At 52.9% G+C, this 13,890-nt stretch overlaps 1 protein-coding gene across 1 annotated transcript; it reads left to right on the forward strand.

Annotated features, from left to right (window-relative positions):
- Positions 1 to 13,019, forward strand: MFSD13A (major facilitator superfamily domain containing 13A). The gene is made up of 9 exons (XM_045438721.1): positions 1 to 100; positions 7,219 to 7,461; positions 7,808 to 7,890; positions 8,466 to 8,918; positions 9,070 to 9,193; positions 9,795 to 9,891; positions 10,670 to 10,841; positions 10,915 to 11,108; positions 12,183 to 13,019. Exons 2-9 carry the CDS (start codon positions 7,294 to 7,296, stop codon positions 12,443 to 12,445), a joined length of 1,554 nt encoding a protein of 517 aa, XP_045294677.1. The 5' UTR covers positions 1 to 100; positions 7,219 to 7,293; the 3' UTR covers positions 12,446 to 13,019.
- Positions 13,020 to 13,890: the final 871 nt, after the last annotated feature.

The raw sequence follows: 13,890 nt of genomic DNA on the forward strand, positions 1-13,890 counted from the left end.
GGAGAGGCTGGGGAAGCCTCCGGCGGGGAATGCGCAGGCGCACTGGCTCGCACCTGGCTCCAGGCAGCCGCAGGATTAGGCTTCGCCTGCCACGATTGCGGTGAGGGGCTCTCCCGTGGCCCGGGCGCGGGGGCAGGAGCGGGCCGGACTGGGGGCCGATTACACACAAAGAACGGACCCGAGGGGGACAGGAATGCTCTCTGCTCTGGGAGTCCTGGGAGCTGTCTGCGGGGGGTCCCTGAAGTGATGAGGTTGTGGGATGGGAGAGCCCCCGGGTCAGGGTGGGAGAAGCTTGGGCTCAAGGGGTGAGGGTGGCATCTTTGCAGAAGGGCCCCCCGGGGCGGGGGGGAGCTGAGGTCGCGGGATGCATCAGGCTTGGGATCCATTTCATTAACATAATGGCCCTTAACCTTGCTTTCATAGTAGAACCACTTGGGGAGCTTTAAAAGAACACTGATGCTGGGCCCCATCCCTGGAAATTCCGATTAAATTGGTCAGGAGTGAGGCCTGGACCTCGATATTAAGCAGCTCCTCAGGTGATTTTAATGTACAGATGGGCTGGAGAACCACATGTTTCAGCGGCAGCATGCCAGCTATTGAGTAAAGAGCTTCTGGGTTAGCCCCAGACTGCTCAGTGGCTTGGTGGGGACAGGTGGTCCTAGGGTGAAGTCGCTGACCATCCAGTGCTGCTGTAGTTACCTGTTGGGGAGGGAGAGGAGGAAGGTCCCTCCCCCAGTAAGTAGAAAGTTCATTTCCAGCCTGAGGAGAATAGGCCCATGAGTATTTGGAATGGAGGGTGTCCCCCCCACCCCCAGGGGAGGTCCTCCTGCCAGGCCTGGACCCTGCTCTGAGGAGACTGGGCAAGGAGGCAAGATGGTTGTGAAACAGAAAATGCAGCAGATAATTCAGAGGTCAGCTGCTTGTTGAGAAAAGGACACCTAATATTTGCACAGGGAGTTACACCTTTCAATTTCATTTGATACCCCTGAGGACAGGTAGAGAATGGAATTGTTTTCTCCTGCTTCACAGATGTAGGAATAAACTCAGGTAGTTAGTAGTGATAATGTTCAAACTTGACTCAGGGCTCCTAACTCTAAATTATGCTTGTCAGTGGCCTTTTCCCTCTGCATTAAACTGCTTTGCCTACAGTCAATAGGCCTTTTGGAGGGAATCAACACCCATCCTCCCCACGCCCCTCACTCTAGGGTCCCAGTCTGGCATTCTTGGTTTCCTCCACAAAATCCACCAGCCCCCTACCCACTATAGGCCTGATAAAGTTTCAGAAATCAGGGAGATGCTACGATTTCCGTCCTTTCTAGTTCTTTCTCTTCCAGAGGCCCGATGGGTCAAGAGGAGAGAGTTTTTATGCTACGGGATTCCTTCCAAACGGATCTGGTTCTGTCACCTCACACCCCCCCCCCCCCGTGTCCCCCACCCCATTGTCCTCAGGATAGAATCTTGTGTGTAGTCTGCAAAACCCTTCCTGATCTGGTGTCTTTCTTCTGCCTGCTTGCTCTGAGCTCCCTTTCCATATTGTATCTGCTTTCTTAACACATGGTACGAGATGAATAAATGTTACTTTTTGTTATCACTATTCCTCTTTGTGCACCAGTTGCCTTGCTGTGCATGTTTTATTCAGCAGGGTACATCACGGCTCCCCAGGTTGCCTTTTTCTGACTCCCACAGCCAGGCAGAGCTGAGGGGTACAGTGGGATTTGGGGGTGGCACTCCTATGGCTGCTACTCTTCCCTAGTGCTGGGGATGCCCATATCGGCCTGTTTGGGGCAAATTGACCTAGCATGTATTAATTGAGTACCTGCTGTGTGGTGAAGAAGCCTGGTGGGGGCAGGGAGTAGAAAACGGGTCTGACCTGGCCCTGCTCTTAAGGAGCTTAGGTACTGGAGGAGGGTACAGGAGGTATTTGGATCCTGATGAAGAAGCCAAGGGACCTGAAAAGGGAGAGAACACGTGAGTAGGTGTACTCGGGAAGGCCATGCCACTGAACTAGGCCTTGAATCAGCAGAGTTTCATAAGATGGTGGTGGGGTTGGGCACAGTGACTTGAGAAATGCTGAGATTTTCTAGTCAAAAACACCTGTTTTGAATCTTTGCTCCAGCACCTAATAGCTTTGTGATTTGGGGCCAGTTATTTAACCTTCAGAGCCTTGGTTTCTTCACTTAGGAGATGGGAATCGTAACAAGAGTTGTAAGGATTCTTGATGATGGATGTAAAAGCCAGGCATACCCAGATGCCTGAGCAATGATATGTAGTTACATCTTGGGTATTTTAGGTGGAAGCAACAGCATGAACAAAGGTGCGGAGGTGGCATTTAAAAGAGAATTTGAGGGATGGCAGCAAGAGGCATCAGTGCTGGGTGCTAGAAAGACCAAGAAACCAGACAGCAGAGATATGAAAAAGAGTAACAGTAGCTACTATTTATTGAGGAACTTGTATGTGCCAGGTTCTGTGCTTGGTGCGTTTTTGCATTTCAGCCCCTCAGCAATCCGAGAGGCTGGCATTATCATCCCACTTTATAGATAAGGAGACCGGGCCTAGGGAGAAGAGGCTGGCTCAAAGCCACATAACTGGCACCATACCAGCAGGGGGCGGGGGGAGGGGGGAGGCTCTGGGGGCCTCCAACAGGCTCTCCTGCCAGGTGCCAAGGTAGGGGTGGAGTTGGTTACAGGATATTTCCCCTGGGTTATGCACCTGAGCTGGTGTGGGTTCCAAGCTGTTCCTCCCCTGGAGAGGCTGAGCTCTTGTTCTCTGCTGGGGCGTATTGAGGGTGGGAAGGGTGAGTAGGAGAAGGTGTTTCCTGGGGGAGGAGCAGAATCCGGAAGAGAAACGGCTGGAGGGACCCTGGACACTCCTTCCCCAGCTCCTCTTCCAGGCAGAGGCTTATCTGGACAGGTTGTTTTGCCTCCGGCTTTGGCCTGTGGCGCGGGTTTGTGTCTGGCACTCCTGAATTTTGCGTGCATTCCTGCTACTTGTGGACTCTCTTTTTCTTAACCTTTTTTTTTTTTTTTTTAAGTTTATTGATTTTGAGAGAGAGAGAGAGAATGAGAGAATGAATCCCAGCAGGACAAGGGGCTCTACCTTACGAACCATGAGATCATAACCTGACCCAAACTCGATTCGGACACTTAACCCACTGAGCCACCCAGGTGCCCCTAGATTCTCTTTTGATTTACCCTTGTGTGCCCTGTCGTTTCTCTCAAATTGCCTTACCATGAGAAGGGACTGGATTACCAAGATGTTCCCCTGCTCCTACTCTGATCTTTTATGAGTGAGCCCAAGAAAAAGCCAGTTTCTAAACATCTTCCATGTAACAGTGCTCTGGGCTTCTGGACATTAGTTTAATCCTTCCTGCATTCCTTTAAAGGATGGGTATTATGGGGCACTTGGGTGGCTCAGTTGGTTAAGTGTCTGACTTCAGCTCAGGTCATGATCTCACGGTTCGTGGGTTGGAGCCCCATGTCAGGCTCTGTGCTGACAGCTCAGAGCCTGGGGCCTGCTTTGGATTCTGTGTCTCCCTCTCTCTCTGCCCCTCCCCTGCTCATGCTCTGTCTCTGTCTCTCAAAAATGAAAAAAATGTTTAAAAAAAAAAAAAAAAAGGATGGGTATTATTATTCACATCCTACACATGAGGAAACCTAGGCTCAGACAGGTTAAGTGACTTGCCTGAGGTTACATTCTTAGTAGGAAGTGCATTTGGGATTTAAACTCCGCCTCTTCTGATGGCAAAAGTCACACCCTTCCCTCCCACTTCAACACCCTCTGAGGTTTTCTTCTGCCATTTCAGCAGGAAGCCAGCTGGTGGAGGCTGGGGACTTGCCTGCAAGGTTTACCTTCTAGCAACCAGGGCAGGTCACTGCCTGGGAGCCTTCACTCCCTTTGGACAAAGGCTTTGGAGGTGAGGTGAGGTGGGGTGGGGTGTGTGTGGGGGCAAGGGGTTCTGAAAGGCCCTGGGGAATCAGAGAAAGTGACCTGGGTTAAGGATAGCAACAGAGGTGTAAGTTGTGCTTCACAGCCCCAAAGCACCTTTAGATTAATAGCCCATCCTTGGGGCACCTGGGTGGCCCAGTTGGTTGAGCGTCTGACTCTTGATCTCAGCTCAGGGCTTGATCTCAGGGTCGGAAGTTCAAGCCCTTCGTTGGGCTCCGCGCTGGGCGTGAAGCCTACTTAAACACTCACCCCATCCTTGTGTGGTGGGTTTGGAAGTTCTGAGAGGCTCAATAGCAGTAATGTCTGAAGTTTGAGTGTTCACCACACTTATGTGCTAAGGGCTTTAGAATAATTTCCCCTAGGCTGCTAACAATAGTCGGCCCCACATTGGACATGAAGAAAGTCAGAGGTTAAGCAAATCGCTCCATGTCACACAGGAAGTAAATGGTAGAGTCAGGACTTACAAGACCCTCAACTGTGTTTTCTTTCTGCTATGTTCCTTAGAAAGTGCCAGGGAGACTTTTAGGGTGATGGATATGTTCATGATGTCAATTGTGGCAGTGGTTTCAAAGGTGTAAACAGTTTAAACTGATCACGCTGCACACTTTGAATATATGCAGATCATTGTGTATCAATTATACCTCAATAAAACTGTGGGGGGAAAAATATTTCCTAACAAATGTTTCTTCAGGGGCTCAAGAGCCCCAGAGAAAGGCTACCTGGCCATCTTCTGGCTTTGATGCCAAAGTAGGATCACTGTAGCTCAGGAGACATTCTCACAGACGTGGCTGGTTTTAGGTTGTTCCATCTGCTTTTCCTTCCCTCATTCCCCACCACTAGGCAAAGACGAGCACCAGGTTGGATCTCTTGAATGAACTGCCCTCATTTTCCAATGAGCCTGAGAGATCCCTCTGGGATTCCTTACTTATTCTCCCCTCAGGGCCTGTTTCTCTACCAGAGAGTGGTGGAGTCCAGCCCTCTGAGGGAGAGGGCGGGCAAAGAAGCAGGCCCTGCTCTTGGAAACCCACAGGTTGGAGTGGAGGCAGTCAGGAGAGTCTCGGCAGGAGGCATCCGTGAGGGGCTGGAGAAAGTCTGGATATGGTGTGGTCTCTTGAAGGATGGGAGATGGGAGGCCACTTCTGGCAGGAGTACCACCAAGGACAAAGGCCTGGCCAGAGGAGAGGGTGACTTGGAGACTCTGGGAGGCAGGGAGAAGCCAGACTGCAGAGGCTCTGGAAGGGTGGACATGGAGGGGGAGCCATAGTGGGTCATGGGGCAAGGACAGGTCCTGGGGGTCACTACTGTTGGACTGGGGCTGAAATTGGCTCTCTAGGGCCCGACCATGATGGGAAGCAGAAGTTTCAGCTATGTGTGTGTGTGCGCGCACATCAATGTGCCTGCGTTTAGGCTTGGGTCACAGGGGCTCTAAGAGGAATAGTCCTTGAGAGTATGTGTAAATTTCAGAGGGCTGCAGTAACAGATTACTGCAAACTGGGTGGCTTAAAATTTATTCTCTCACAGTCTGAATCAACTCTGGTTGGTTGTGCTCCCTCCAGAGGCTCTAGGGAAGAATCCTCCCTTGCTTCTTCCCTAGCTCCTGGTGGTTGCCTGCTGCCCTTGGCGTTCCTTGGCTTGTGTCTGTATCACTCCAATTTCTACCTGTCTTTACATGGCCGTCTTCTTTCTGTGTGTGTCTGTCTCTGTGTCCAAATTTCCCTCTCCTTGTAAGGATACCCATCACTGGATTAGAGCCCACCGAATTCATTATGATCTCAACTTGGTTACATCTGCACAGATCCTGTTTCCAAATAAAGTCACACAGGTACTGGGGGTTAGGGCTTGAACATATCTTTTGGGGGGACATTGATTTAACTTGCAACAGGGAGTTAGAAGGAAGTCCTCATAGCTTCCCTTTGGGGGGTCAGACAAACACACACGGGTTATTCTGAAAAGAGAACAGCAGCTTTGAATCTAAAAAAAGAGACAGCCAGACTTAATGCCTCGCTGCTTAAAGTGTGGTCATGGCCCAGTAGCCCAACGCCACCTGGGTGCCCTTTAGAAATACAGAATCTCAGATTCCTCCCCAGACCTCCTGAGTCAAAAATCTACATTTTGAAGTACCCAGGTGACTTGAAAGTACGTTCCAATTTGAGAAGTCCTGCTCCAATAAAAATCTGATTTATTTCCTTCCCACTCATGGCCAGTCTTGCCTTCCCGCCTCTGTGTACAAGTCAGCCTGGTTGGAAGACAGGAACCCACACTGTGCTTTATTCTCTCTTTTCATGTAACATGTTCTTGAATTTCTCTCCTACGTGTCAAGGTGGCCCACATGCTTGCCTTTTCTGGAGAGCATTGGCCTTGCTGAGCCAGTCTCTTTGTTGCATCTTGGGCTGTGTCCAACTTTTTGCTGTTTATTACTGTTGCTGCCATGAACGTCTCTGTACGTATTCCTTTGGGCCTAGTCCCTTGAAGTGGAATTTCCAGAATCAAAGTGCATGAGTAGGTGTGGACTCTTGCCAGATCTTATCATTCTTCTATACCTACAGAACCTGACATCGTAGCAACTTTCTCTATTCTACCCAACAGTGTATAGGAACCTGATTTGAAAGGTCAAGTGGCAGAAAAGGGTTTGGAACCAGACAGGTCAGGGGTCAAATCTCCCACTTTTCTGCTGTCTGACATTGGGCAAATCACATATCTGAGCTTGGGGGTGCTTTCCAATAACATCGTAATTGTGCTATAATTTTTGTATTGTAGGGATTTTATAAGGATAATCATGACACCACCACCATCCATTTATTGAACGCTTTCTGTGAGTTACCTCACTTGACCCTTACCCTCCACTGCAGAGTGGACATGATCATCCCCTTTGCCCTTTTACAGAAAAGGAAACTGAGGCTTAGGTCAAGTAGCTTGCCTGAGGTTACAGGGACATTGTGTGCCCAGGCCCACAGTCATCACATCCAGATTGTGAAGGTGTGTGTGATAAGACAGTGTGGATGAAAGAAGATACTGAGCACATTCCCCTAGCATGTGACCTGGCTCAGCACTTCTTTTCCCACGACTTTATCAGTCTTCTTGGGTTACTCTCAGTGGTATCCAGCCCAGCACTGTTTCAGCTGTACAGTCATTGATGTCAGTGATGATTCCCCAGCTTGGTTTGATGTACAAACTTTCTCCCAGTGGAAATGAGTTTTTAAGTGACTCAGAGGTCTGGGGTTGGGAACAGAGCTGGCTCTGATCCCTGCAGCTAACGGGCTCCTTCTTCCCCAGGGACAAGAATGGCCAGACTGCCCTTGGCTGTGAGCGCTCCTCAGTGCTCCTGGGGCTGAGGCTGAGCTGGCAGCCATGGGGCTGGGCAGGCTCCAGGCTTGGATGCTGGGCCTGCCTACGGCTGTGGTCTATGGCTCCCTGGCCCTCTTCATCTCCGTCCTGCACAACGTGTTCCTGCTTTACTATGTGGACACCTTTGTCTCGGTGTACAAGATCAACAAAACTGCCTTCTGGGTTGGAGAGGTAGGCCAGCACTGGGTGGGAGCCAGGCGGATTGCAAGGCTGGGTCCCACCCAGTCTGGAGCTTGGGGCTGGCCAGGTTGCCCACCTCAATTCAGCAAGAAAAGCTGGAGCTGGAGCTTTGATAAATATTCATTTATCAGCTGGATAAATTCACCCTGGATGGGTGGGAGTTTGATGGGGGGTGGTGGCTGGTAGAGTGGGTTTTAGCAGAGGGACTGACCTGAGCAGAGGTTTGCAGGCAGGAAAGCTGTGCTCATCTTGAGGGGTGGCGAGCAGGCTGGGTGGGGAGACCTCCGGAGAGGAGGTTGCCTGGAGCCCACCTGCCCCATCTCCTCTCTGCCCACAGACGGTGTTTCTCCTCTGGAACAGCCTCAACGACCCCCTCTTCGGTTGGCTGAGTGACCGTCAGTTCCTCAGCTCCCAGCCCCGGTTTGTGTCCTGTGGGTGGGTCACAACGGGTCCTGTCCCATCCCACTCCTCCCCAGGGGGTGTCTGTGTTTGGGGTGGGGAGAGAAAAAGGAAACCATTTTCAGCTTTTGACCAGGCCCCCTCCCTTCCCAAGGTCAGTCAGGCTCTGGCCATGTGGGAGAATGGCCTTGACTAACTGTTGCCTTGCTCACGTGGGAAGAGATTTACCTCAGCTTGCCTTGTCAGGTCCTTAGAACTGGGAGCTGTACAGCAAACACTCTCTGTTGCTTCTGGCAGATTCCTTTACTCCATCCTGCTTGGGCCCACCACTGCCCCCAACCCTGAGAAATAGGTGTCCCACCACCCTTTGGCCATCAGCCCTGGCAGGCTTGGCAAGGGACCAGACAAGAGAGTGTACCCCCTGGAGAGTTGTGCTTCCTAAATCAGAGGCTGAGGACTCAGGGCTCAGTGGGACCACCCTGGTGTGAGTTCCATACTCTGGGCCTCTGTCCTTCCTCTGGGGCCTGGGCAGGGGGGGAACTGGGGCTCATCAAGTTTGTAAAAGCATCTCCCAACTTTCCTCCTCTCTCTGGCAGGTCGGGTGCCGGGCTCTCCTCCAGGGCCGTGGTGCTGGCACGGGTGCGGGCCCTGGGCTGGCACGGGCCGCTGCTGGCATTGTCGTTCCTGGCATTCTGGGTGCCCTGGGCCCCAGCTGGCCTGCAGTTTTTGCTGTGCCTGTGCCTCTATGATGGTTTCCTGACTCTTGTGGACCTGCACCATCATGCCTTGCTGGCTGACCTGGCCCTCTCTGCCCATGACCGTACCCACCTCAACTTCTACTGCTCCCTCTTCAGTGCAGCTGGCTCCCTCTCCGTCTTTGCCTCCTATGCCTTCTGGAACAAGGAAGACTTCTCTTCCTTCCGCACCTTCTGTGTGGCACTGGCCACTGGCTCTGGGCTGGGCTTTGTGGGGGCCACACGGCTGCTTAGGAGGCGGGTTGAGGCAGCCGGTAGAGAGCCGGAGTGCCCAGCCCTGGCTGTAGATGGCGGGTGAGTGGCCTGGCCCAGCTCTTCTGGTTCCCACCAACACTTCTGAGTGTGATTTCAGCGCTGGGTCCCCTGGCTGATGGGTGGCTGGCCTGGGGTGGCAGATGGCTCTGGCCCAACCTTAGGCCATCGGTGACTCCCCTCTGCCCTGTAGCCTGTGTGGAGAGGAGCTGCTTGTGGGCTGCAAGGAAGCAGGCAGCATCACTTTGGGCCAGTACCTCCAGCAGCTGGCACGCCACCGGAACTTCCTGTGGTTCGTGGGCATGGACCTGGTGCAGGTATGGGAATAGGCCCCCGCCCGATGGGTAGGCCGCACTCCACTCAAGGGAACAGGCTCCTCAAAAGCTGGGAAAGCAGTTCTGGGCCTCGTGTGAGGACTGCTGGGCAATTTGATAGCGGATACACAGGTCGGGTAGTTAGGAGGCCTGGATTCCGGTGCCCTCAGAGCTTCTAACTCCCTGTGTGATCTTAGGAAGGTCTGTCGGGGCAGGCCTGGGTGTCCTCACCTGCACAGTGAGGATATGAAAAAGGGGTGCCCTTTTGGGAACTCTGTGACAGTCTTTTTAAAACACTAAGTGCCATAGCTAAAACACATGCAGTGCAGAGGCTAGCCCAGCCTAGACATAGCTGGTGTTTATACTGTCAAGCTTGTTTCACTCAAGTATTTGAAACTAAAGAGTAAAAAAATCTTAATCATTCCGTGGACCATCTTATCATTCCTTCTACCTTTTAGCAAAATTAGATAAGCAATAGGAATTTGGTTTGGGGTTTTATTCTGGCATGCTCCTGGTGGAAGGATATGAGGATAGAGCCTGCTGGTGCCCTTGCTGCCCAGCCCTGAGACCCAGCGGCCTCCTCACTGCCCCTGTCGGCTTGCAGGTGTTTCACTGCCACTTCAACAGCAACTTCTTCCCCCTCTTCCTGGAGCATCTGTTGTCAGACCACATCTCCCTGTCCACAGGCTCCTTCCTGTTGGGTGAGTGGGCGCCTCGTGCAGGCTGGAGGAACTGAAGCTTGCACCCCAGGACCCCTCCCCCAGCTGCAGACGCAACTCCCTCCCTCGCTGGGGCCTGGCTGGCAGGGGGCAGAGGGGGCAGAGGCCGCTGTGGGGTTGCATGTCCAGCCCCCACCCGGGGGAGGGAGGGGCGGGGCCTGTTGCGGATGTGAGTAGGGTAGGGCTGCTCTCTTGGTGCCCCCCGCAGTAGCTATTTAACAGCTAGGATTACAGGCTGAGGGGCTTGGGTGTGCTTCTTGACTCTGCTTATTCGCTGTGTGGCCTTGGGTATGTTTTATTTAAACTCTTGGGGCCTCCATTTGTCACCTGTAAAGTAGGAATAATATAGTACTTACCCTAAAGAGTTGTAGGGATTAAAGAAAAGGATGTGAAGCTCTTCTCACAGAGCCTGGCACGTCGTCAGTGTTCAATCAATGCCAACTCTGATTCTGATCGTTAAGATGTGGATAATTAAAAACAGTTTTTTTAATGTTTACTTTTGAGAGAAAGAGAAAACTCGAGCAGGGGAGGGGGCCGAGAGAAAGGAAGACAGAATCCGAAGCAGGCTCTGTGCTGTCCGTGCAAAGCCTGATACAGGGCTCAAATCCATGAACTGTGAGATTATGACCCCAGCCAAAGTTGGTTGCTCAAATGACTGAGCCCTCCTCCCCGCCCCCCCCCGCCCGGGGCACCCCAAGATGTGGGTAATTGTGGAAGCTACGGCAGTGGCCCCTGACAAAGCCGCACCCTTTCTGCCCAGGCATCTCCTATGTCGCTCCCCACCTCAACAACCTCTACTTCCTGCCCTTGTGCCGGCGTTGGGGCGTCTACGCCGTGGTGCGGGGGCTCTTCCTGCTCAAGCTGGGCCTGAGCCTGCTCATGCTGTTGGCTGGCCCTGACCGCCCCGGCCTGCTCTGCCTCTTCATTGCCAGGTACGCACTGCCCTCCCTCACCCCCACGCCTCTGTTCCACCCCTTCATTCTCACCCCCTCTCTCCGCTGGCAGTAACCGTGTTTTCACTGAGGGCACCTGTAAGCTGTTGACTCTGGTGGTCACTGACCTGGTGGACGAGGACCTGGTGTTGAACCACCGTAAGCAGGCGGCCTCAGCTCTTCTCTTTGGCATGGTGGCCCTGGTGACCAAGCCAGGCCAGACCTTCGCCCCGCTGCTGGGCACCTGGCTGCTCTGCTTCTACACAGGTGAGGGCCCTGGGAGCTGGCGCAGGGGCTCTTGAGGCTCCAGGGGTCAAAGCTTACCTGGCACACCAGCAGACAAACTGGGTCCAGTAAGGGAGAGAGAATGGCAGCTGGCCGACAGAAGCTGTGCCTGGGCCATTCCTCCTCGGCCTCCCCCTACGTGGGTAGAGGAACTGAGTCTCCAATCTTCCAGTCTTTCAATCGTTCATTCGTTCGTCCATTCGTTCATTCATTCAACAAATGTGTATTGAATACTTTCTCTGCCAAGAGTTGCTCCAGGTCCTCTAGGGAAATAACAATGGCCTTGCCATCATGGAACTTTTATTCTAGTCAGGGGGGAGGGATGGGGTTGGCAGTAAACAGCCAAATGAGAAAACAGCAGGTAGTGGTAAAAGCAATGGTACAATGGACAGTGGGACTGAGAAGCTACTTTAGTGTGGTCCAGGAAGTCCTCTCTGAGATGACACCTAGGATGTGGACTGAAGGGCAAGGATTTGGTCTTGAAAGATCTCAGTGAATCCCAGACAGAAGGGGAGGCAAGTGCAAAGGCCCAAGGTATCAGGGGTGGTTAGGAGACAAGGCTGGGAAAGTAGAGGGCTCTGTAAATCAGGACAGGGTTTGGATTTTATTCTCGTTGTGAAGAGATTCTATTTGCCATGGTTTTAAGCAGGGGAGTGACGTGGTCTGATCTATGTTTTTTCAACTTCACCCTGACTGCTGTGTGGGGAGTGGGTTGTGGGGAGGCTGTGGCAGAGGCGATGGAAGCTTGGAGCAAGCGGTGCCAAGGGGGCCGGAAGAAAGTGTCCCGGTACCGGATGTGTTTTGGAATTGGGGGGAAGTGAAGGATTGGCTTTTGGGCAGTGGTGAGGTTTGCTGAGGAACCCAGGAAGACTGAGGTTTTGGGTAGACAGTGGTACCAGACACCGAGAAGGGAAGAGCAGAGGCGAAGCAAGTTTGGGGAGGAATTGAGCTGTGGTTTAGACGTACACGTGTGTTGTTTGAGATGTGGCGCTGTGCTGTGGACTTTGGAGGAGACCAGGGCTGACCTTGTTCTTTCTGCATGCTCTCTTGTCCTAGGTCACGATCTCTTCCAGCAGCCCCCGCTGGCCCCTGTGGGGAGTGCTCAGCCATGGCCAGAGCCCCCGGCCCCGCCCCCGGCGCAGGCCCCGACGCTCCGCCAGGGCTGCTTCTACCTGTTGGTGCTGGTGCCCATCACCTGTGCTGTGCTGCAGCTGTTCACTTGGTCCCAGTTCACGCTGCACGGGAGACGCCTGCACATGGTCAAAGCCCAGCGCCAGAACCTATCACGGGCCCAAACCCTGGAGGTTAAGATGGTGTGACAGGCAGGCACAGCAAGGCCATCCTGCTGATGACACTGTCTGCCACCCTGGTCAGGAGCCACTTTTGCCAGCCCCCCATCCTGCCACTGTGCCTTTACTGGGGCACAGCCTGGAGGACAGATGGCAGAGTGGGAGTTTCTGAGGCTGAGCCGGGAGCGTCACTGGGGTCTAAGTTCCTGCTTGGCTGTCTGACCCAGCTTGGGCAAGGGCTGGGCTGTATGTGCTCAGGGACCTCTTCCCCCTTTGGGGCTGGAGGAAGAAGAGAACCAAGAAGGGATGGGGCCGCCCTGTGGTCACACGGGGTTGCTGCATGGGCAGCATGGGGGCCTATCCCACTACCTGGCTGGGGCCGGTGCTTTGTGCGGTCTCAGAAGCCACTTTCACCCGCTCAGGGGAAGCTGTGAGTCCCACTGCCCCCTCCCTCCACCTTTCCAGTGGTTTCTTGGAGCTGTCTGCTTCAGCTGTGCCTGAAGGAGTGTGCCCTAGCTGCTGCAGGGCTTCCCCACCCCCACCTGGCCTCTAAAAGAGGCTCATTTCATCGCAGACTGATTAAAGTCAGTCATTTCTATTCCCATTCTTGAGGTGTGTGCTGTGTGTGGGAGCAGTGGGTTGGTGGGGCTGGGGAACAGGATTCCTCACTTAATAGGAAAAGTACCCTGAGAACGTTCTTCTGCCGATGAGTTGGTGGTGGTGATGGGGGAGGGCACCCTCATCAGATTTTTCACTGAGGGAGCAGGAAAAGCATGCAGACTGGTATCTGCGTGGGTATGTGGGAGCGAAATGACTTGGAGGCCTGTGGCCATGTCCCGGTGCCTTTCCTACACACCACTGCCAGACACGGTGAGCAAGAGCAGCTGCTTCCAAGACTGAGGTCCCCAACCCTGGAGTCACTGGGAGCTCTCAAAAAATGCTGAGGTCTTGAGTTCTGTTCCTCCAGATTCGGATTTCATGGATCTGGGGTATGGCCTGAGCACTGGGGTTTTGGAAAGCTCTGTGATTTTACTGGGCACCTGTGACTAATGCCCCTGTGCTCTAGGCCAGTGTTTGTCAACCTAGAGATGCTTGGAGCCAGATAGTTCTTTGTTATGGATATTTATAACAGCATCCCTGGCCTCTCCTAGATGCCAGTAGCATCTCACTACCAGTTGTGACAACCAGATGTCTCCAGACATCACCAAATGTGTCCCACAGGCAAAATTGGCTTGATTGGGAACCACTTACTGCTCAAGGCCAATGGTTTTTGAAGGTCTATACAGTGGCTAAAGATTTAGGCTCTAGGGCTGTATTGCCTGGGTTCATATCATAGCTAATAAAGAGCAGAGCTTTGGGAAATTACATAATCTTTCTGTGGCTCTATTTCCCCACCTGCAAGGTGGATAATAAAAATACCTACACACTTTGTAGGGTTGTTGGATCAAATACGTTAGTGTTTGTAAAATGCCTGG

Source organism: Leopardus geoffroyi, chromosome D2, assembly GCF_018350155.1.
Source record: "Leopardus geoffroyi isolate Oge1 chromosome D2, O.geoffroyi_Oge1_pat1.0, whole genome shotgun sequence".
Taxonomy (NCBI): Eukaryota; Metazoa; Chordata; class Mammalia; order Carnivora; family Felidae; genus Leopardus; species Leopardus geoffroyi.

What these genes read in the sequence shown, in the direction of transcription:
- MFSD13A (XM_045438721.1), top strand. Translation starts at nt 7,294, where the DNA reads ATGGGGCTGGGCAGGCTCCAGGCTTGGATGCTGGGCCTGCCTACGGCT. An exon ending in GCCCTGGCTGTAGATGGCGG is followed by an intron (nt 8,919 to 9,069) that starts GTGAGTGGCCTG and finishes TCTGCCCTGTAG; the next exon opens with CCTGTGTGGAGAGGAGCTGC. An exon ending in GCTGCTCTGCTTCTACACAG is followed by an intron (nt 11,109 to 12,182) that starts GTGAGGGCCCTG and finishes CTCTTGTCCTAG; the next exon opens with GTCACGATCTCTTCCAGCAG.